We start from the raw sequence: 23,582 nt of genomic DNA on the forward strand, positions 1-23,582 counted from the left end.
GTTTATTTTACACGCTGCAAACTGCTTTTAAAACCAACCAAAAAGACCTAAGGTATGTCCTGATGTTTTAACCCTAGCACAGTCAGTCTGCTAGTGCTAAGGTCTCAAAACATCAGGGTCGGCCATTAACTATTTTTTGCAGTCTATTTTTGACTGGGCTTGTATATATGTATGGTAATCTCTTACTATGTAGGTGCAAGGCTTTTTGTTATTGAAGCGACGAAAATAACTGGAACTGTCAGCAGTTTAAGTCTCCATTGTGGATGTGTTGAAATTTGTATTTTACTAATCCTGTACTTTGTTTTTAAAGGAACACGTTGCCTTTGATGGGTCAAGTTGGTCTTTGAAAAGCTTTTGTAACCGATTTTATAAAATGCACAGGGTAGAAAAATGTAAAAGTAGAATACAATGATCCACACAAACATGCCTCGAAATTGCACGGTTTTCCTTTTACCTAAGCGATTAACACGGTCGGCCATTAATGATTTACTCCCATAATATTTTATATTTTCAACATGAAAAGCAGAAGTTAGTACTACAGTACTGTAGTACATCCATACATTTATTTAAGCCTATTTAGGGGCCAACTTATTCATTTCAGTTTACAATTTACATGAACAGTCACCGTGGTCAAGTGGTTAGACTGCAGTCGACTGGCAATGTGGGTTCAAATCCCCCAGCTAACCGCTGATTTCACAATGACTAGAATAAATATTGTCGTCTAGTTAATGATTAAAATGAATCACATTTTCTTGATTTATGTAATTCATAATAAAAGATATTATTAAACCAATGTTTGTAAGAGAGAGATTGGCCGTTGCCAGCTTGGTGTTTATATCCCTTGTGGGAGTTTGCCGAGTTCCCATGATGGGAAGATCATTCAAACAAATAAACAAACACACGGACATTGTCATTACTCATTATAATTACTCAATAAGGTTTATCGCGATTCAGAAACGCACTGCATTGTGGGAAGGAATATGGGGCGGTTACTATGCAGTTTGTATGACTTGCGCACGCAACACCTATACCTTTGGGTGGGTTCAACAGCGCCCTCTCTTGATATTTTGCTATTCACGATAAACCTTATTTCACTGTCATTTGCATTTCTACCTCCATGTTTTGGAGTGTAACTTGCCATCCATGTTTTGTAAACAAGGTATTTTGGTAAACACCCGGTCCAAATTATGCGTAAAATTACTTACTTCATTGAAATTACCAAAGACAAAAAGTCAATTATTTACAACCAGCAAAAAAGACCACATAAACAACAAGCACCTATCTGTTGATAATTTTGTCCTACTTACCGTACTGTTGATACCCCACATTAGCACACTCAGCAACGGCTCGCTAGCCCTGAAAAGCTTCACTTTCTGTGGGACATGTTTCAGGTGCTTTTTTCTCTTTGACTTTGGCACCAAAGCAGCCATTTTAAGATTTCAGGGCCTGGCCCCACGAGAAAATAAGTGGGGAAAACACTGTCAAGGTTGTGTGGACGAATTGCCGCTGGTTGTTTAGGAAATGAAGAAAAACACAGCTTTATTTGTAGAGGAGATAACGACTTCTTACTCACACACCACTGTCAAACGCAGGAATTAAACGGGCTGGGTTTTGCCCATAAATTTAAGTCGGGTTCCTTGAACCCAAAAGATTCGAAATACACACAGCTTGTTTCTGAGAGCCAGACTAAGTGCAGATGAGCAGCGGACGCCGCGCACCGGAAATTACCGAGGGGAACTTGCAGTTGGTGATTTTCTGGATTATTTTCTCAACAATAATGCCATTAAAATAAAAATAATTCTAATACAAGTAAGATAATGTTATTTAGAGTATCATCCAAACAATTACAGTTTAATTGAGGGGGGGGGGGGGGCGTCACCTACACAAAAAACAAATAATTATTATAGCGAAGGCATCCCACTTTTTATAGAATGGTAATGTTCATCACCGATGTTGGCGCCCTATAGGTTTACGATCAATCTTTTAAAACTTCTTCTGAGCCGCCGCGCTCGCGATGATGAAGAAAGGACTTCAGAGGCTCGATTGTAATTATGAAAAGTGGGGCGGCAGCAGCAGACTCAGGACGGCCCCATCAAAAGCTCTGGATTTCGTAAAATTTGCTGTTGCGTTATTTTGGAAGTTTCTTGATTGAGTGTAATTGTTACTACTTCAAGTGGCCTATTGATTGGGGTGGAGACAACTTTGTTTTGTTTCTTTCGAAGAAAAATATTCAGCTGGCCTACACTTGTTGTTGGTTTACCTGTCAGTTTATTCTCAATGAACTAACGATTAAAAGTTGGTTATTAAAAATACGGGATATTGAACTTCTTGCCAAAGCGTATGCAGTGTTGGTACCAGAGTCTACACCCGTGTGTGTGTGTGTTGTGTGCGCGCGCGTGCTAGTCCGAATTTTGCGGCGTTTTACACTTTCGTCCCGAATTTTTTTAAAACGGCAAAACAGCTTATATTTATTCAGTTACTGCTATCAAAAAATGGAAACTTGACAGCGTTTGGAAGTATAGTTCGGGTTGGGGTTTCCCATTTTTAGCTCATTAATCAGGTGTGATCATTCACTGTGTATGTGGATTGCTGCTTGTATCACCGGGCCGACAGCAGTGTGCTCATTTCGGGAGCGACTGGTGGAGAGAGAAAATTACACTTTTCCATGTTGAATGGAAACCAAGGGAAGGGAAAAAAAAAGGAAATCACCTCAATCCAAAATGGAATTCGAATACAAGATTTTTTTTTAAATAAAAATATAAGTGGGGAGAGGTTGTGAAAAGGAAGATGCTCCCGGATGCATTTTTGAGAATGTGTGATGTCATTGCAAGCGGGTCTATTATAGTTTTGGAGGGCGATACAAGTTGCGTTGCATGGGCAAGGGCCGAAAAGGCCAAGAGCAGAGGCAATCGCTCATCCTATGGGATGCTTGGTTAGATGGTTAGACACCAAAGAGTGATGAGCAAAAGAAAAAAGGACAAACAATATTCTTCCAGTAATTACAATAACTAGAAAAAGCATTGTCGCAAAATGAAATTCTCAATTTGTTATAATTCTTTGTGTTAATTTGTATTACAAAAGCATCAACAACTTGGACACAACAATGTTGATTGACTTGCCGCGGCCTGCTGCTGCTGCATAGCGCCCTCTATATCCTCTGTTTGTTTTCCTGTGTCGCAGACAAAGAACCCAATCAATTATTATTTAGTTCCTACCACATGTGGGGGACCCGAAGTGATCGTAGGAAACGAATAACTGTTCACGGGGGTTCCCGCGTTTCTGAGAATGAGTGGTTTGTAATCCTTTTGACCTTCGTGCGTGAAGCGGTCGGGAACCAGTTAAAAGCGCATCATTTTGTTTCGGAAACTGTGCACTTGCATTGCACTGTGTGTGTACTGTGTGTGAGATTGACTCGTTGCATGTTTTGTGTACAATCCACATGTAGCACAGAAAACAACCACACAAGTCAAACAAAATGTCAGAACAGGTACGGTACTTTTCTATTTTTCAGTGATTATGTTCTTGTACATTTTTCTTATGCTATATATAAACGAGGCTTACTATGATTGTTTATGTTTAGATTCGAAGAATTTTCTCCCTCAATTGTTGATAAAAAGGGAAGCATTTTCAGTTTCTTTTGCCATTGCATCAGTGCGGAAACCACTGCATCTGTTTCGTGAAAAAAAGTAACTGCGTTTTTTTCTAACCCCCGTGTGAAGTGAAATTTGCTTTCCCATATCTACTAATATTTCTTGACTTGTTATAATAAAAAATAAGTTGTTCTCTTTTTCGAATATCTTATTTATCTTGAAAATAACACTAACTAACAGTCACAGTGTAAATAAAAGTAAACAAGTTAGATTTATAATTTTTTTTTTTAAATTAGCCTTAATTAAACAACGAACACGTACATATTGTGTAATGGTACGGTAAGGCAAGGCCAAGCAAGAGGTGTGCTGTGCAGGCTGGGCACAACTTGGCTGGGCAGTGTATTCGCAGCACACTGACCTGATTGAATTGTCGGTCACTTCGTACCCAAGTCTAAAAGCCCAGTTTTAACTTCCTCCCGAGAGTGTGAGGAAAATGTTGACGTCATTGTTGAGACATCATCACAACACCAGCAGTAACAACACTAACAGACTCTGGGCAGGGCAGTTTGCCCAACCAGGGAATGTCTGACAGGAGTTGAGCACAGTTCAACTTTCAAGTTTTCAACTGTTACAAATTATTCTTAATCTTATCACATTCTGGGAGGTGTGAACCGGGCTTTCTGTAACTGTTTATGTCAACCTACCTCCATGTGTCAATAATGTGGAACACTTCAGCAATAATAATAACTGGACAGGACGCAGACACTTCACACATAAATTTGTGCAACAAGAGTGTTTTATTCTTTCAACACTCTCTTGCAACTTCGATGACCAATTGAGTCCAAACTTTCACGGATTTGTTATTTTAATAAAATATGCGTGTTGGGAATGGGATACACCCAAATCATGGTCTCTTTCTTTGACAATCACCAACATGTCCAGTGCTTTTAATGACTTTTTTTGCTGCTAGAGGGCGCTGTTCGTTTATGAATGAGATCTTATGGGCGGATTGATATTAGTTTTAGACAGAGTCGCTCGGTTCATTCATAAAAATAACCGGATCTAATTTATAGATGGCGATTTGCTTTATCTTTTGATCGTGATTGACTCTACGTGAAGGAAAACTTTCATAATCTTTGAACAAATTACATCAGAAATGTCATTGTTTTAACTCTTTACGGAGGTGAGCTTAGTTAAATACTTAATTTATGTTGTTTATGCTGTCTTAATAGTAGTTTCATAAGGATTCAGACAGCAAATTTCTGTCAGTTGTCGCCCTGACGATTGCGGATAATAGGAATATCCGGTTACTTGGTTGTAATTACAGGACTATCCGGTTTATTAATAGGTATTCACGGTCCTTGCGGATATCCGGTTAAGAAAAAAAAGGCATTCACGGTTACGGATAGGTAAACCTATTCGCCATTAACCGGATATTTGAATTATTCACCAAGGCCTACTTACGACAGTTTAGTTTATAAATCAGTACTATTCTGCTTGCTTTTGTGTATAACTATCGTATTGATTTGTAGGGTGGTCACGATAACAAGCTGGGTACCAATGATGGTGAGAACTCTAAGGGAACCAGCTCAACGTCAGAATCAATCAGGATAAAAGTCAGAGATGAAGTAAGTAATACAAAAAAACCACTCACACACCAGCTGTCGATTTTACCAAACTCTTCCAAACTTAGGATTAATCTGAGTTAAGTTCCTTAACCATAGTGCTGGGACGCACTAAACCCATCCTAAGTTAGAGGAATTACTTGTCCTAACTCAAGATGATAGGATTAATCCTAGCGTTAATTTGTGAAATCGGCTACTAACCCTACTGCCACTTTCACTCTTTCTGTCAAAAAAAAATGTATCCATGTTTTTGATTAATAAAATACTACATAGGGATGACTGTATCAATCCACCACCTGTTCCCTCATTTTTACATAAAGGAATATCTCATTTAAATAAATGAAATACTAATTTATTTCATATCGAATGAAAAAGCAATGGCAGGATTTGGAATTTTGTTTTCTCAAATACTAATTTAGTTCATAATGATTGAACAATTTTCCATCAGATTTTGCATCGTTTTAACAAGAGTTCACCACTGAGGAAAATCTATGTTGAAAAATTAGCTTTTAGTTCTTGCTCCTTTTCTAGTTTGAAATATACCGAAACAGTGTTACTAATAAAAAGCAGGACAATGTTTTCTAAAGTGGTCTGGGTGCCTATGGGGAAAACCCCCCAAATAAACCCACAGGCCTGGGCTGTTTTCATTTGGCAACTTGGCTTTTCAATTGGAAAATCTTTAAAGGCACTGGAAAATATTGGTAATTGTCAAAGACTATTATGCTCTCCTGTTGTATCCCAACATATGCATAAAATAATAAGCCTTTGAAAATTTGGGCTCAATTGGTCATTGAATTTGCCAGAGAATAATGAAAGATAAAGCACCCTTGTTGCATTACTTTGTGTGCTTCCAGATGCATAATAAAAGGCTTCAGGCCTGAAGTCTTTTTAAAATATTTGAGTGAGAAATTTCCTCTTTCTCAAAAACTATGATACTCCAATTGCTTGTTACCAAGTTAGTTTTTATGCTCACAAATAGGGCCTAGTTTGAGTAAATACCAATATTAGTGCCCAGTGCGCTTAATGAGACGAGTAAAGATGGGGTACCAGTCAATACGTGTAAAATATGTAGTGATTGTCTTGAAATGTGACGTTTGATTTTGTTGTCCCTTTTTTTTAGCTGGGTATGGAAGTCATTTTTAAAGTAAAGCTGAACACGGCGATGAGAAAAATCAAGGAAAAGTACTGTGAAAAAAGCGTGAGTAACTTCATTTTGTGATTTTTCAGCTGATTTCCTCGTATTTATTATTTCTTTCCTGCATCAATGACTGTGGAAAAACCATTTTGATCAATATAGGGGCCTAATGGTGAATGAAAAAATACTCAGTATACAGTTAACCCTCCTTCTGTCTAACCATTCACAGGGCTGTATGCTTCGTTTTTGAAAGGGCAAGGGCACCAAGGCACATTCGTCTTGGTAAAGGGCACCCTATGATGAAATTGCAAATTTGTACTCAAGCATCTCAAGGGCACCAAGGCAATGACCAGGGGGCATCGCGGCAATCGCCTTCATTGCTTGCGTGAAGTATCAAGACTGCATTCAATATAATCCAATGTGGTTTTGAATGATGTACTATGCCAGCCTGTAATATGATATCATGTTGTAAATACACAGTACACAGTTAACCCTCCTACTGTTTGAACCATCAATCCCCTGTTATGTAAATGAGACAAGACCCGCTGGAATTGTTCAGTCATAAGTTTTCTGGCCCGGCGCTTAAACCCCTGGTCTCAGGTATGTGGTCCACTGTAACATTCTAGCCCTGATTTTTCGGAAACTTTTACTTTGTAAAGTGATTTATGAAATATTCTTGATTTGTTTTGACAGACAAAACCCCCATCTACAGTTAGGTTTCTCTTCGATGGTGAGACGGTAAATGATGACACAACACCGAAAGAGGTAAGTTTAGTTCATCTTTGTCTGGTTGACACAACCCAATGTCCACAGATTTACATTAAAGACAGTGGACACTATTGGTAATTGTCAAAGACCAGTCTTCTCACTTGGTGTATATCAACATATGCATAAAATAACAAACCTGTGAAAACTTGAGCTCGATTGGTCATTGGAGTTCCGAGATAATGATGAAAGAAAAAACACCCTTGTCACACGAAGCTGTGTGCTTTTGAATGCTTGATTTTGAGACCTCAAATTCTAAATCTGAGGTCTCGAAATCAAATTGTGGAAAATTACTTAGTTCTCGAAAACTACATTACTATAAAGGGAGCCGTTTCTTACAATGTTTTATACTATCAACCTCTCCCCATTACTCGTAATCAAGTACACATGCTAATAATTATTTTGAGTGACTACCACTAGTGTCCACTGCCTTTAAGGGGAGGGGGTTAAAGTGTTGCTTACATCCTCAATTGATCACCAAGTAAAGGATCAGGGTTTCACTATAAAAGCTCATTGAACATTAATCCCCAAGAGAAATATCTCTCAACTGGTCTTTTTCAAAAAAGATATTTCACAATGAGTTAAGCTCGATTCATACTTCCTGTGAATGCGAATGCGAAGCGAATGTTGATGACACGAATTCGCAATGAATAATTCACAGCAGTTCAACTGTGCTCAACTCACCTGCGAATAACGCTGCAAAAGGAGAGTTGTGACGTCAAATTCACGTCTAATTCGCATTCGCAAGAAGTATGAACAGAGCTTTAGCCTATTATTATTCACTTGAAAAACATGGGACAACTGGGCTTGTCCGGTCTTGAGGTTGTTGGCCCAAGGTCAGATCACTGGCCTTGGCGCTGCGGTCCAGTGTTGATTTGTACCCAGTACATGAAATAACAAGATTGTAAATTTTTCTTATCAATCGACCGAGTCACAAGAAAATTTGAAAAAATCCCCTAAAATTTGATCATTGGTTCCGATTATTGACTTTCGGTTACTCATTTCTCAAAAGCTACACAATTATATGTTTGACCTTTTCAATTTTGCGCATACCCTTGAAGGTTTTCCCACTGTTGAGAAAAAAAGAAAAAAAGTTGAGGATTATAATTTCCAAAGCCAATTAGGCCCTTTTAACTGTATTTCTTATTGACATGGCCAATAGACAGGTTCTTTATCATTTTGACTATGTTGATGTATTTCAGCTTGAGATGGAACCAGACGACATCATCGAAGTAGTCACGGCGCAGACAGGGGGATACCGACCATACCACAATTGATAACTGGTACTATTTAATTTTTGAATTTTTTTTTCCTTGCTGTAGTTTTTTTTATTCATACTTCATGCAAACACAAAGTAAAAGTTTGAAATCCTAAGATTTTTCGGCACACTATTCGAACGTACCACGGAGCGAATCGTGTGCTTGAAGCTCGTTTTTTTTTTTCAACGTCAAGTTGGAGAGAATTTGTATGAAGTATGAGTTGGCTTTTACAATGTAACAGAATCAGGTGAAGTTTTGGAAAAGGAACCTATAACAAAAGAGAACAATAGGGTCCACGGTTGGAAAGTGTGTACAAAACCAATGGGAGATGTTGCAAAAAACAGCGGTGTTAACAAAAGAGGGCAATAGGAGGTGCACGATTGCAGGCATATACAAACTCTCGATTTATTTTAATCACGATATATCGCCGACAATATATCGCGATATTCGATATAATCGCAATTAATTAAATTTTGACATCATCAGTCTTCAAACTCCCAGTGAAAGTAGTAGAAGAGACAGTTATAGCATAAGAGAGGTGTTCTAATGACCTATTCTTCTGGTTTTATTCCAAACCTATGGGGTGCAAGATGTCTCAGCTAAGAAATACATCGCGATATTGCGATACTTAATCGACATCGCGATATATCGCGATATATCGCGATATACCGATATTTCGATTAAAACCAAATCGATCCGATATCGAAATCGTTTCCAAATTAGTATCGCGATATTCGATAATATCGTGGTATCGCCCAAGCTTAATAGGAGGTCTAAGGTACATCTGGCATGAAACTGCCAGCATCTCAAGGCCGGTATCTGTCATTGCTTACATACCCTGCCGTCGATTTCACAAAGAGTTAGGATTCGTCTTATCTCGAGTTAGAACGAGTAACGTCCTAACTTGGGATCAATCTTAAGGTCTGCAGGCTACAGTGCAGGGTTGGGACTTGTCCTAAGTCATAAGATTAATCCTTAGTTAGGAAGAGTTTTGTGAAATTGCGCATTAACAAGGGGTCTATTATATTACACTGTCCACGACTGACACAGCAGGACAAACATGTAGACGACGATTGACTTTAGCATTCTCCAGGTTCTATTACTTCATCCGAAATAAATAACTTGTCTTACTATTTTAAGAAGTAGCATTGTCATCTAAGAGTGTTATATTTTGATGTAAACAAATTATCTTTCAATGGGAAGGAAGGTACAATACTTATCGTAAACTGCAGTCGATTTTTGGAGATTCATACGCGACATGCTTTTATTGATATAATACTTCGCCCGCAATAATTTGGTAAGATGTTTCTTACATTTCCATCTTTTGCATTAAATAAAACTCAATTTCTTTACCAAAGTGTTATCCTACCATTAAGTGTTGAATGAAGGATGAACAAATCATTGCAAAAGCAGTATTGTATCTTCCCTCCTTTGTGTTTATTACCAGAACTGATTGTGTTTCATCTTTCTAATTTTTCCTGTTTGTGGTACCAGGTTATTTCACTAAAACCATAAAGTTTTTTTTGTAGGTTTGTTTGGTGTTGAAAGTCTCCTGGGTGGGTTGGGAATGGTCGGAGGTTGGGGAAATTAAAAAATGTGCTGCATTGAAATGAATAATGTTGGATGAATTTTTCCTGTCAGTTTGAAGCAAGGACATCCTTCTAACAACATGTTTGTTTGTGGCAGTTACATGTATGGGGTTTTTAAGAATGCAAATGTAATGTACAGATTTAGTGCTAGTTTATTATTAATTAAATGTACAGGACATAATCAAATTGTTGACCGCTTGAGGGCGCTGTCAGTAGCCATATTCCTTGTGTCACGATTGTTGATGGCCTTTATGTTGTTTTCATGTATCAATGGCCAAATAAGTAATGCTAATACAACAATGGATCAAACAAGTTTGTTTAGAAGTCGATTGATTTTGGTCACGCACTTCCTCCAAGCGATCAAAAATACTGCGAGTTGCATGTAGCTGTGCAAGCTTTACCTGTTTGTTGACCATTATCAGGCTGTTGTCGTCTTTGCTATTAAGTACCCTGTCTCCACGAATACAAATGCATCTGAATTTTTCAAAAGGGGCCATACTAAATTACCTTCGAGCCTCAGTTTAGTGTACAATGAATGAATTGAAGGAAAAGTAAAATGGCTGCATCTTCATACAAATCAAATGAATAAAAACAAATTTCCAATATTCAGATAAGTTTTTCACTGCAAATGTTCTCATTTTTTTTACAAATTTTTCTCTGAGTTTGCCAACAAGCAACTGTTCTAAAGATTAAAAGAACACATGTTACCAAGTTTTAGGGAATTTTTCTAAATTTTGAGTACACATATTGAGTCTTTTTTGTATAGAACCATTTATGGGTTACAAGGAAGTTTACCATAGAATGATTTCACCAAGTGGAAAGATTGAACTTAACTGTGTATCAAATTAAGTATGATGTCACAATACAAATCACTATGGTGATACGGACAACTCATCTTAAGATGAAGCTTTGTGAATCTTAGCCAAGACATGCAACTTTTTAGCTGATTTCTTCATTAATGTTGTCTCGGCTGTTCTATTGAACAGTTCTACTGTAGTGAAAGTTTCCGTTTTTTATTTGACAAACTGAAGTTGCTCGCATGATGCCACACCTTTTTTGTCTTTCCATTATCCAGTTTGGACAGCCAACAAGTAAATGTCTTGATTTTAAAATGCGTACCCGCAAAACTTATTTGTTATTATGTAATTCCTCACTTTCCTTCCCTAAACATGTACATGCATGGGTGTAAAATTTGTATGCATATAACAGAAAGATGAATGTCCATTTTAAGAATAATTTTTGAAATAAAATTCTACATGTATTATGTCTATGAAAAAAGACTGCATTGAGTGTTTTGTTATTTCAAAGGCTTGGTTTCTGGAAGTGCTTTTTTTGTCATGTTCTTTTTGGAGTTTTATGTTTAAGATTTTTCACTTAAACCCACATAATTTGGCAATGGATGTTTGCTAGTGCGAGAACAACTGTTTTACTCATTTAAAGGGAAGGTACACGTCTGGTAATTACTCAAAACAAACATTAACTTAAAAACTGACTTGGTAATGAGCATTGGAGAGCTGTTGATAGTATAAAACATTGTTGGAAACGACTCCCTCTGAAGTAACTTAGTTTTTGGGAAAGAGGTAATTTCTCACTAAAATATTAAAAGACTTCTAGCTAGAAGTCTTTTATTCCTATCTGAAAGCACACGAACTCGTCCAACAAGGGTGTTTTTTCTTTCATCTTCTTGCAACTTCGATGACCGATTGAGCCCAAATCTTCACAGGCTTGTTATTTTATGCCAAGTTAGAACACTGGTCTTTAACAATTACCAATGGTGTACACTGCCTTATGACAAAAATCCATGTCATTTCAAGCAACGATATTTTTAACTGAAGTTTTCCCACCGTGTTAGCAAGTATTTAGTAGACTGCACTCATACCCCCCCTTCCTAACCATTGGCGACTTTAATCAAGAAGAAAATGGAATTTGTGAAAATGGCCTTTGAACAAAACCTTTTCTGTTGTGTAAGAATGTGTGCTTAATATACATGTTATACTTGATTTATTTTTTATGCAAGTCACCAGACACACAAGGCCTGAAGGCCACTTCAAGGTGTGGGCGTCAATGGTTTTTGTCCAGAGGCCTATGCCACCTACTCCTAGTGCTGAAACAGGGTTACCCCTTTTACAGTCCATACAGATGTAGGCTTGGGTATCATCAGTCCGAAGCCTGGCTGGTAGAGCAGAAAGCACTACCTCCCCAATTTTATGTAGCAAGTGTCACAAACGGGATTCGAACCCACACTCTGCTGATCAAACACCAGAGCTTGAATCCGGTGCTCTTAACCGCTCGCCCATGACATTGTCAAACAATGAGGTCACCAGCGGTTGTTTCTGTCCAAACAGTTCAGAAATGAAAGGGTTGACCAATGTTGTTCATACTCTTCTCAAGACCGTTCTCGCCTTTGGACCTCCAGGTCTCAACTACAACACTGCTCTGTAGCACTCTGAACAAAAAGGACACAAAAGTGTAAAAACAATATTTTCTTTTCTTCATTGAAGTTTTTATTATCAACAGCATGACTTTACACAAAACTTCACAAAGTCTTGTCGAATTTTAATGTTTTTTATTTTGTGTTATTTACATGATCACAAATCACAAAAAAGGTTAACATTTCTGGTAAGGGTGTGTCCCAACCCTGTGATAAAAGGTTGACAGTCTCCATCCACCTTGTACCCAACCTTGGGTACAAGACATTGACCCCTGCTAACACAGCTGCTTGTGCACAAGAAATGGCAAAGAACCACACAAATATTATGCTTTGAAGAAAAAGGTTTCCATTTAACACTGTTGTACAATGTGACGTCTGGAAATAGTGATTAAATATTTTCTGCTCAGCAAAAATAAGCACGATACCAGTCACAGATTGCGCACATGACACAGTATTTTAGCAGGTAACCTTAATCTGGTAAGCATATTTTTGTTGTGCTTAGATACTTGTGTTTGAGCAACTCTATGAAATAGCACCCTGGTGTTCACACATACTGCAACTGCCAAATTCTTCGGAAACCCCCTTTGTTGAAAAGCTTGAAGGGTGCCGGGGGGTTGAGGTGTTAAGAACATGCAAACCATGGAAACAAGGTTGAGATCAGAACTCTTTCCCCATAGAGCAGTCATGGATGAATGCTTTCCAAGCAATCGAATCATAATTTCTTTGAAAACATTATTAGTACACAAACCTGACTTTCAGGGAAAAAATATTTTATACAACGATAAAAAAATACACAAAAACAAAGATAACATCCACAAACATGACAAAATATCTGATTGTACATGTACCTGTAAACCAAATATCCACCATGCTTGAAGGCCATAGTCAAAATAAAAAATGTTTTGTGGGTTTGAACTGTACGAGAATGTGGCAGTGACGTTAGAATGTTCCCTCTATCATAAAAAACCCTGTAAAACAAAAAAGACAAACAAACAAAAACACACCCAAAAAACATAAATGGCTGAATGCAATCTGCTGATCTGAACGAAGAGTGGGGAAAAAGTTGACTAGGTTGAAAATCCCTAAACTGTTTGTGTTTAAAAAAAAAAATACACCATTGAATGTTGTTCTGCAGTATATCGTTCTCTTCATATACATAACCAAGTATTAAATGGTTTAAAAAGATAGTTTAAGTCGATTCTGTAGTTGAGGCACATCTGAAAGGTGGGTAGGGTTGTGTCGTGGGAAAGAGGGGAGCTGCACCATTTTGGGTTGTTCCCCCCATTTGAAACATCAACAACAAGTTTGACAAATTCGAAAAAAAAAACTGACTTTAAAAAGATGTTTTGTATGTGCATCCAAACTCCCGAAGCCCTAAACCATAAGGTATACATAGATTGCAATATGCGTCATTGAAAGCCTTCTTTGTTGTAAAACAATAGAAAAGTGTGCGCACGTGCACGCTACGCACAGCTCTCGGCCAACGATATCTCTTCACGCGTTCACATTTCATCAAAGATAGTCCAATGGCGTCTATTGCAATCCATCTATCTTGAGTTGGACCCAAACACATCCTTCCAAAATCCTCCACCGTTTGAAATCTCCACATTAAATCCTTCAGACTTTGTCAAAAAATACTAATAACGGCCTGACGTTACGACTCTTGCAGAGTTTTTCTGAAAGGCCTCCTCAGAGGCAGAGTCTTTCTCTGCTTCCAAGAAAGACTCTGCCAAGGTCAAAATGTCTGGCCACTATCTGTTGCATTTATACCAACAGGTCCTTTTGGTTGGTAAGCAGTTTGCAACTTTGACTTCAAACTTTGATACATTGGAATGCCTTACTCCACTTTTTAGTCGCAGCCTTTGTGCAGTCCGGCTGGGCAGAATTGAGAATTAAATCAAACTCAAGAGAGAACAAATGTTTTGGAAGGTACAGTCTTCTCGGCTCTTGTTTTAAATAGCACTCAAAGAGGTTTTGCTAATAAACAGTGCATTCTGAAGCCATAAACAGTGCATTCTGAAGCCCTGAATCTCATTTCTACTTTGTATTTCTTTGAGCTGTCAACTTTAAAGGAACACGTTGCCTTGGATAGGTCGAGTTGGTCTTTGAAAAGCGTTTGTAACCATTTTTTATAAAATGCATATGGGTAGAAAGATGTTGTAAAAGTAGAATACAATGATCCACACAAATATGCCTCAAAATTGTGTGGTTTTCCTTTTACCTCGTCGACTAACATGTCGGCCATTTATGGGGGCCAAAATTTTGACTCCCATAAATGGCCGACCATGTTAGTTCGCACAGTAGAAGGAAAACCACGCAATTTCGAGGCAAACTTGTGTGGATCATTGTATTCTACTTTTACAACATCTTTCCAACCAAATGCATTTTAAAAAAAAAACGGTTACAAACGCTTTTGTTTCGACCAACTCGTCCGATCCAAGGCACTGGTTCCTTTAAACAGCATTCCTGTTTACAAAAAGTCCAAGTGACCTTGAGAGTCAACTGCAACTTGACAGTCAACTGTAATTTGAGGAGAGAAAAGATGATTTGGGATTCATGGGACTCGATTCCCAAAAAACCTTTGATTTGTTCCCAGTGATAATTGACAACTATGATTGTTCTTTATACATGTTGATAAATGTACATAACTACAGATATATACACTTTTATGTAAAGTCAGGCCTGATCCTTCTTAGAGGCACTTGCCCAGGTGCCCCAGGTCATTGCCTTGGTGCCCTTTGAAACAATAATGTACAAATTCCTCATGGAGGTGACATTTACACAGGAAAGAACACCTCGGTGCCCCTGCCCCTTCAATACTGAAGCATCAGGCCTGAAAAGTGAAAATTGTTTTGTATTTTACATAGATACTTTAAAACGTTTATACATGTACACATTGTGACTTCTTTAAACACTTTTTACAACTCTTTCCCAAAAAGGCCTCCATGTTGGAATGTATCATTTTGATTCGTCTGCCCAACAGAAGCAGACATCTTATTATCGGCCTCAAAGTCAATTTTCAGAGCCCATGGAAGTCTCTTGTGACACCTCATTACCAGTCCATTATGTGTAAAATCGACTTTTCGGGCTATTTTATAAGAACTCTTTTTAAGATTCTCCGAAAACAAACGAAATGGAAGTTACAAGAGTATCATGCTCATTTCATTTTAGATTTACCCACATACACCAATGTTTTTTAACACTGTATACTCAGTACTTTCCAGATTTCTGTGAAAAAACCACAGGCATATAACTCAGGTGGGATTCAAACCCATGACCCTTTTAATATCATGTCTGGTTTTATGTAAAAAGACTTGTGTTGTGGCTGTGGGAGACTTCTCAGTTCTGAAAAGAATTGTCCTGCTTTTCAACTATTACCCGGGCGGATGGTATAGAAAATAGGCTGGGACTACTAATTTAGCTTTAAATGTACAATCACAACAATTTAACTTTTAGTACTGAAAAAGAATGTATTAAAACTTCTTCCGTTGAGTGATTTGAACCATTTTAAATCCCTTCATTCTTTTTGTGATACCGTTATAAAGCCAGGTCCCCACAGCCAATTCTCCAAACCTTGGCTTTGATTCCTGAAGTTACAGGAAGTTGGTAGGAGTTGTGTTAATTCACATCATCCATGAAGTACCCTGTGCTGATTGGTCGCTGCAGTGGTTGTTTAAAGATTCATCCTCCAATCACATGCTGTGTACTGTGGCTGTTGGTTGACAAGCTGATGTTAGCTTATTTACGATTGGTCCTACTCCTGGTCTGCCTCCTTGTTTCTTCTTTGTCTCTTTCGCTGACGTCATACCATGGAAGCTCAAATTCACTGCAACAAACAAATAGAAAATAACAAAATGAAAGTAAATGTTAAAACTGTTTAAAAGGTTTGGGTACTTTTTGTACACAACCAGACCCTTTAAGAACAGACCCTTTAAATTACAAACATTTTCAAATCTATCAGCAAGCAACACTGACCCATTTAATTACTACAAAGCACAGCCAGATATCAAAAGTGTTTGAGGCCAGAACAAAAACCACTGCGACACAGGGGTAAACCAACACACAAATCCACTCAAATATGGCCCTAGACAAGAATAAAACCAGGGCAACAGTGGTGAGAGGTGACCTAGCCAACCATGCCATCCAAACCAGCTTAGTGATGTACTCATTTTCCAATAGATAGAGTCCTTATGATTCTAGAAAGAAAATTACAATTCTCTAACCTCAAGGTAAAACAGTGTAAAATGCACAACTTGCAATGAAATGTTAAAAAACCACTTACCAGTCTTTAGCAACAGGCACTTGAACGCCAAATGCCACAAGGGGTACAGTGTCAGAGACCTGGAGCTGACAAGCTGTGAATGAAATACAGAACGGAGAAACGATCAAGGACGGTCCCAAAGCGGTTAATTCCCAAATCATATCTCTAAATGGTTGGAATGCATTGTAGAGTGTCATGGTCGAGTGTTTAAGAGTATCGAATTCAAGTTCTGGCGCTAAGTCACCGGAGTGAGGGTTCGAATCCCGGTCAGAACATTTGTGTCCTTGAGCAAGGTATAATTGCTTCTCTTCACTGACGGGAACCTGCGAGGGTAGAGGTTGATAATGTGTATGAAAAAGCCAACGGGGCGCCACGGCAGCTCGGGCTGTATACTCCTCAGGGATCTGAGAAAGATTAAAGGGATGTTATTGGCCCTACGACCAGGGCACTAATGTAAAGCGCATTGATAAGATTATTGTGGAAATGCGCTTTATAAAAATTTGTTATTATTATTGTTTTTATTGATGTATCTATTTCAGTAGGATTTGAAACTTTGCATGGTGGAGATAAGATATAGAAGAGCAAACTCTTCTCTATTGTATCTTTTTCAGTTTCATTTATTGACTTTGGATGTGAAGTCAAGGACTTTCCGACAGGCGTACTTAATCACTGCACTAGCCAAGAACCCAAATGGAGGGAAGACAAAGAAGATTAAGTTTTAGAAAGGGGAAACCCCCCAGAGAATATACTTGTTTCAGTTTCTTTCAAGTAAAACTTGAATTATGGTTACTTCCTAAATCAGGTATGTGAGCAAATCGGGCAAGCAAACAAGAGGAAAAGATAATATTCCTATACTTTTGTACACAGAAAGTGAAGACAAAATGAGAAAAATCAAAACCAAAAGAGAGCAAAGCAGCTGAAAAGAGGAAGTTTCACATGTCTGCTAAATCCATTCTGATTGCTGTCTGGAAATTTGTCATGAAGTTCAGAGATAAATGTGAGTATGGAATTGAGTCCTGAAGTAGGATTTGAAACTTTGCATGGTGGAAATACAATATGGAAATGTATGAGGTAACACCATGTAATGACTATCTCTAAATGAGTTGGGGTGGTTCTGAAAAGAACTGTGTTTTTTTTCAACTCGACGTTGCGATCAGTATGCTCTGATCGTCTTCTGGAGAAAGCTGGGTCCTTACCGTCAGATGGCTCTGGATAGAACGTCTTCAGAATGTCGTCCCAGTTGCCGTACTCTCGCCGTAGCATCTTCTGCTCCAGCCGTTCGTGCTCCCTCAGTTCCCGTACTCGTTGGATGTCCCAGCGCTTGCGCTTCTGCTCGGCCACTTCGTACTTCTGGTGCCTGCGCTCAAAAGTTCCATCTTCGATATCCTGTAAAGGTGGGAATTATGTCATTATGATGCCTATAGTGTTTTCATTCACATGAATTCTATCTAGTAGTAGTGCATATTTTAAGTTTAGCATAAAAAAATAGTATTTTATAACTTACCTCAACACTGTCTGTACTGGTGGATATATTTAGAGGATTCAATCTCCAGGACGGAACTACAAAAAATTAAGAAGTTTAAAATAGATGTATAATTTAATGTAATCAAAAATTTTTAATTGAACACTAAAACAAGTGCCACTGTTCCATATCTTTTCAAAGCCGTATGGCTGATATTATAAACCAGGGTTCAGTGCCATGGATCTGCTCGCGTCAATTGTGGGCAGCAAGGATCCAACCAAACATCCATGCGATTTTTCCTAAAACAATTACCTTTTTTTGTACACATTACTTTGTCAACCGTGTCTAATTTTATTTTTTGTTTTGCCTTATTGGCCAGCTCGTAGCAACCAACTTAAAGAGTTACACTACCGACTCACTCACCTTGAACTACTGTTGTTCCAGCAGGTAGGGCTGGGTCAGGGTCAGTCACCCTCAGGTCACTCAGGCATGGGTAGATCACATCCGTCTTTAAGTACTGCTCCCCTTTGACTCCGCCCCTCTCCTTCTCCGCCATCTCGCCGTTCTTCTTGACATCTTTGAGCTTCGATCCCACCTCCAGAGGGCGTTCCTCCTTCGTTTTGTCTTTGGTTTGGAGTTTGGGTCCCCTGCGGCGGGCGCTGGTAGGCGTACTGACTGGGGACGGGGCTGGGGCTGGGGATTTGGTGGGTGTGGATTCTCTCTCGGTATGGTGCCGTTTAACCGGGGTGGTGTGTTCGATAACTTGTTTCCTATTGGTCAAGAGTTGGATAATTGGATCACTGAATAAAAGTGGTGTGTTTCATGTCTAATACCTCACAGAGGCAACAAAGGCTGTTTATTTTTATTTATTTGTTGACATTTAACAGCGGAATGCCGCCACTTACAGGAATCGTTAAAAACTTAAAAATTACACAATATTGATAAAACATTATTATAAGTAGACAAAAGTAGTACACCGAAACCCACATCAAACAGACCAGGGAATTTCAACAAGTACACAAACACACATCAGACATTAAAACAAACACATGTAGTAAGAATACACAAACAGAACAACACACGAAACCCCAATTAAGTACAACAAACAACAAACAAACAAACAAACAAACAAACAAAGAAACAAACAAAAAAGAAACAACACAAACACCAACAATAACTTAAACACAAACTCACCAACAAACACCCCAACGACCAAACAAACACAAGAACAAACAGTCAACTTAAAAAATATAAAATAAAATAAAAACAGCAAGGTTTACAAAGCAATTTGATGAAGTTACAACTGACCAGCAGCTGCACATGAGATGTTCACAGTTTAACAAAATAAAAAATAAAAAAATATTATATAGCAAATTAAATTAGCTGTCTGCAAAAACAATTTTGCCTCAATGCCCCCTGGTCATTGCCTTGGTGCTCTTAAAATGCTTAAGTCAAACAATTTCCTCTTAGGATGCCCTTTACCTAAGAGAAAATGCCCCTTTAATTTGTCTTAGTAATAAATTCTGTAAAAAAAAAGCAAAATTCTATGCAAAATTTGTCAATTGGTTCACAGACTTTCTGAATACCACAAACAACTTAAGGTTTAGACTGACTAACGTAACATGTCTTTTGAAGATTTTTTTTAAAAATGCAAAGTTATCCAAACTTCACTTTAAAATATGCTACACTGTTGAATGGGAGAGATAGATGAAGGAAACTTTCTGATCTGGAAAAATTGCATCAAAACAAACTTTAAAGCAATGTGTTTGTTTCCTGCTACTTACTCCAGTCTAAGTTATAACAAAAAAAAAGTCCCAAGGGAATTATTTTGTACTGAAACCCACCTCTTGCATGAGTTATTGGAATCTGTGGATGATACTGGCGGCGATACGTGAACATTATTAACTACTGGATCTTGATGTTTCTGCGCTAAGACCGTCCGCCTTTGTATCCTCTCCAATCGAGCTTTTAACTGAAAAAAAAAGTCAAACAACTTTTGAAAAAAATTAAATATTGAACTTTGTTTCCCCCTCTTAAGTTTTCATAAGAGTACAAAATATAAATTATCATGCCAATTCAATATCAACAACACATAAACAGCTCTGTTGAAAGCTGCCCCTCTGTAGCTTTCTTTGATGAGAAACAATATTTTTAGTTTTAGTGGCCCCTGAAAACTATAGAGGGCGCTGTTCACAAACTGAGTTAAGTAGGTCAAATATGAATAATTCATTAGCTTGGAGGTCACAGAACCGCCACAGTTTAACTACAGAGGGCGATATTGTGAAGACTTTTCCTTTTTTCAATGGTTACAATTAAATATGGATGATAATTCTTATAATTTTGTACAATACACAAGACACTTCTTGGAAATCTTGACTATAACCTTGGTAACAATCTATCAATCAGTGTGTATGCCGATTGTAATAATTTGAAAGAACTGTTGTTTGAACACTAACTTAACTTAATACTAATAGCACACATACAAATGATAACTAAATCATTTTAGATAAACAAAACAAGTTCCCGTTTTGAACCATTGTCCCTGCTGTATTATATCTGATAAGATGTGCCATGAAACAAAAATGAACAAACTAAATAAGCTCAAATATTTATCTCTGATTGTTTGCAAGTAGTAACTTAAAGGAATTCCTACTCTGTAAAGTACTAGGCCCCAGGCCCAGTCAACACTGTCAACACTCAAAATCAATTGTAATACAGTCAACATAAAATTGATTTTTTTTGAGGATAAACATACAGGGTGGTAATTCCTAGATCACACTTGCAGCAAACGTTACCAACTTTGGCACCTTTTTATCATAAATCAAGTCTTCTAAATACAGTCAAACCAGAAGTTTACAACTAAATATAACTGTACAGGCTACAGCAACATGCATTCAATTATTAGCAAACTTCAGCATTACAAAAGACTTGCCAATTTTAGAGATGAAATTTAGTTTAACACCTCTAATACAGTACATCAAAATAAAATAAAAACAAAAGAACATTTTTATACACATAATATAGCATGCAATAACAGAGTGCGCTGGAGTTTTTTCCTTCCTCCATGTCAAAACTTTCACTCAGCGCACATGCAATTTCTTCAATATGATCTCACATTAATTTCAAATCAATTAATTCAAAATCTTAAAATTCAAATTATGCATATATTATAACTAATTGCAGCATTGTTATTGTCTTTATTATATGGATGCAATGAGATATGGACAAAATAAATCAGCCAGATTCCCCTAAAAAATAAAAGAAGCAAATTTTATAAAAAGTAGCAAATTATAAAAATGAAAAATATCTCTGCTACTGTTTGTAATAAGTTTTGTTAGTATTAAATTCAGGAGTTAGTTTTCATTTGAATTAGAAATTAATGCCATTTGCAACAACAACAAACATGACAAAAATGTAAAGCAGCGCAGTTTACGGCCCATTCAAAATGCATGCAAAAGTGATTGAGGACTCGTTATAAAACGACCACACGACGGGTTACGTAGGGAGGCTTCAACTTCAACATGGTAGCCTTGTTGTGTTTGTACGCGTTTGAAAAAAAAAAACAGGGCGACGGACTCAATCGGCGCCATGGCCGAACAACGAACCTACCGTGTCGTTTTGTGCCCGGCCCTTTTGCAGTTCTCGTTCAAGCCTCTGAATTTGTTGTTGTTGTTGTTCAATGACGTCCAAATGAAGCATGGACAATGCTTTCAAATGCTGTACCTCATGAGTTTCTACGACTTTTTTGCAGTCGCCCAATAACTCGGGGTCTTGTTCAACAGTTAGTCCGGGGTTCTTTGTGACCGCACCGGGTTTGTGTTGCTCAGCGTCGCCCGAGACTAGCGGGGCTTTTGGGCTGGAGTCCACGGTGCCGTTACCCGGTGCTCCAAGGTCTTCCATCGCCATGTTAACGGATGAGGCCAATTCGTTGACGTTTTCTCCGATCCTGGCCAGAGCCTTCCGTGACAAGGCACCTTTATTGATGATCTTGTTTCGCTGGAGTCCTACAAATTCAGATTTCATGTTCCCCGGAGCCATAGGGTTTTGTAGAGAAGGAATTATTCCACGTAGTAAAGACGCGAGAGACATGGGTAGTTTTGAAAAATCTCCATTGTACATTGTACATTACACGGTTTAGCATGGTACATTGTATAGTGCATCATGCAACAAACGTAAACCACAAAAGCACTGAGCCATGTGCATTAAGCATAGGGGACGCGTTATCACACACTAGCACTACACACCATTGAAAGCAGCGTGATTTCACTGGTGCTCTTACTCCTTTTGCTAATGCAGCATATTTTCAGCGTACCAGTGATGTTGTTGCTCGATGTGAAACTGCAGACGATTTGTGGACGATTTAACTGTCTTAAATCCAGTTAGGGAAAACAAATATACTCTAAGTAAATACCAAAATCAAAAACTTTCGATTGGGAGTTGTTAACCACATAATTATAAACCGTAAATTATTTTGAAAATGAACAGTTATAAGCAACTATTAAAACATTTTGTATATATTTTATGATTCCGATGTATGTGTATCTTGTCTCCGTGGCGCAATCGGTTAGCGCGTTCGGCTGTTAACCGAAAGGTTGGTGGTTCAAGCCCACCCGGGGACGGCCAGGTTTTTTTTTTTTTTTTTTTTCGTCCGTCAAATTCTTTGAGAGTGGTCTTTATTCATTTCCTTGTTTTTCTCGTCCGGAATTAGGAGCTGGTCAGAATAGAAGATGATCAGAATGGCCAAATCTACAAAACACGCCTGGGATTTAAGTCATCGAATTTGCAAAAGAATAATGTAATAGATGCATAATAAAAACCTTCAGCTGGTTGAAGTTTTTGTAAGTTTGAATGGGCACCAAGTCAGCCCAGGTACACTAGAGGCCGAATCATTATTAAATCGTCTAAGGCCAACGTTAATTTCAAATTTTCTACAATCCTACATTGTTGTTTAGTATTATAATCAACAAAGGACACAGGGGCCAGCGAAAATAACACGCCTGTGTGTCATGGCCCCACTAAATAAATTCCGATAGCACAGTGAAAAAATGTATTTAAAAATACACGAAATATACTGTGGCGAAAACTGCCTTGCGTTTTAGAATTAATTATAGAGTTGTTGAGACAACTTAAATGCTATCTCTTTATTTATAATGTCTTGCTATTCACCATTATTGTAAGTTTAACTTCAGCTAAATTTAGTGTTCACGCATTTGGTTGTGCGTATGGGGCTGTGCGTTCGCGTGCGCTTTACGCGCAAGCTTTCAAACTGCTAGCGCGCGCTACCAAAGGTGTTTACATTTGTTTTCTTAACGCTGATAATTAACCAATCGGTTCTCTGGCTTAGTGCAGTGCGTACTTCTGCTAGGCCATAAAAGGGGACGAAAACCAGAGCTCGGGGCTCAGTCGCTGCCAGACTCGAGATCGCCACTCAAGACCTCAAGAACTCAAGAACTCAATACCATTCA

General features: G+C 38.1%; 3 protein-coding genes and 1 non-coding gene across 6 annotated transcripts in view; 2 read left to right on the forward strand and 2 right to left on the reverse strand.

Moving 5' to 3' along the window:
- LOC139948697 (phosphatidylinositol 5-phosphate 4-kinase type-2 alpha-like) overlaps positions 1–1,596 on the reverse strand; it is a 50,648-nt gene extending 49,052 nt beyond the window's left edge. For both annotated transcript variants that reach the window (XM_071946954.1, XM_071946953.1), the window contains exon 1: positions 1,308–1,596. In XM_071946954.1, coding sequence (XP_071803055.1) covers positions 1,308–1,430 — 123 coding nt within the window. In that variant the 5' untranslated portion in view covers positions 1,431–1,596. The remainder of the gene's footprint in view (positions 1–1,307) is intronic.
- Positions 1,597–3,321: 1,725 nt separating this feature from the next.
- Positions 3,322–8,765, forward strand: LOC139948591 (small ubiquitin-related modifier-like). Its single transcript, XM_071946764.1, has 5 exons — positions 3,322–3,487; positions 5,123–5,218; positions 6,336–6,413; positions 7,044–7,115; positions 8,318–8,765. The coding sequence occupies exons 1-5, from the start codon at positions 3,476–3,478 to the stop codon at positions 8,390–8,392; spliced, it is 333 nt and encodes a 110-aa protein (XP_071802865.1). The 5' UTR covers positions 3,322–3,475; the 3' UTR covers positions 8,393–8,765.
- A 6,014-nt stretch (positions 8,766–14,779) lies between these two features.
- On the reverse strand, positions 14,780–22,246 carry LOC139949212 (male-specific lethal 1 homolog). 2 transcript variants are annotated; one of them, XM_071947606.1, is made up of 7 exons: positions 21,727–22,246; positions 19,962–20,089; positions 18,541–18,887; positions 18,160–18,215; positions 17,852–18,041; positions 16,677–16,749; positions 14,780–16,220 (listed from the first exon to the last, which is right to left on the reverse strand). In XM_071947606.1, the coding sequence occupies exons 1-7, from the start codon at positions 22,234–22,236 to the stop codon at positions 16,133–16,135; spliced, it is 1,392 nt and encodes a 463-aa protein (XP_071803707.1). In that variant the 5' UTR covers positions 22,237–22,246; the 3' UTR covers positions 14,780–16,132. The 2 variants fall into 2 exon arrangements, with proteins under 2 accessions (XP_071803707.1, XP_071803708.1); XM_071947607.1 differs by having other exon boundaries at positions 21,841–22,245.
- A 416-nt stretch (positions 22,247–22,662) lies between these two features.
- Trnan-guu (transfer RNA asparagine (anticodon GUU)) lies at positions 22,663–22,736 on the forward strand. The gene has a single exon. It is a non-coding gene; the product is annotated as a tRNA-Asn (tRNA).
- Positions 22,737–23,582: the final 846 nt, after the last annotated feature.

The sequence above is a fragment of the Asterias amurensis genome, chromosome 16 (assembly GCF_032118995.1).
Source record: "Asterias amurensis chromosome 16, ASM3211899v1".
NCBI classification, from domain to species: Eukaryota; Metazoa; Echinodermata; class Asteroidea; order Forcipulatida; family Asteriidae; genus Asterias; species Asterias amurensis.

Coding starts and splice junctions, on each gene's coding strand:
- LOC139948591 (XM_071946764.1), top strand. Junction 5,219..6,335: donor GGATAAAAGTCAGAGATGAA/GTAAGTAATACA, acceptor CCTTTTTTTTAG/CTGGGTATGGAAGTCATTTT. Junction 6,414..7,043: donor AAAAGTACTGTGAAAAAAGC/GTGAGTAACTTC, acceptor TTGTTTTGACAG/ACAAAACCCCCATCTACAGT.
- LOC139949212 (XM_071947606.1), bottom strand. CDS start 22,236: ATGTACAATGGAGATTTTTCAAAACTACCCATGTCTCTCGCGTCTTTA. Junction 18,888..19,961: donor TCCAATAACTCATGCAAGAG/GTGGGTTTCAGT, acceptor CTTGACCAATAG/GAAACAAGTTATCGAACACA. Junction 18,216..18,540: donor TGGAACAACAGTAGTTCAAG/GTGAGTGAGTCG, acceptor AATTTTTTGTAG/TTCCGTCCTGGAGATTGAAT.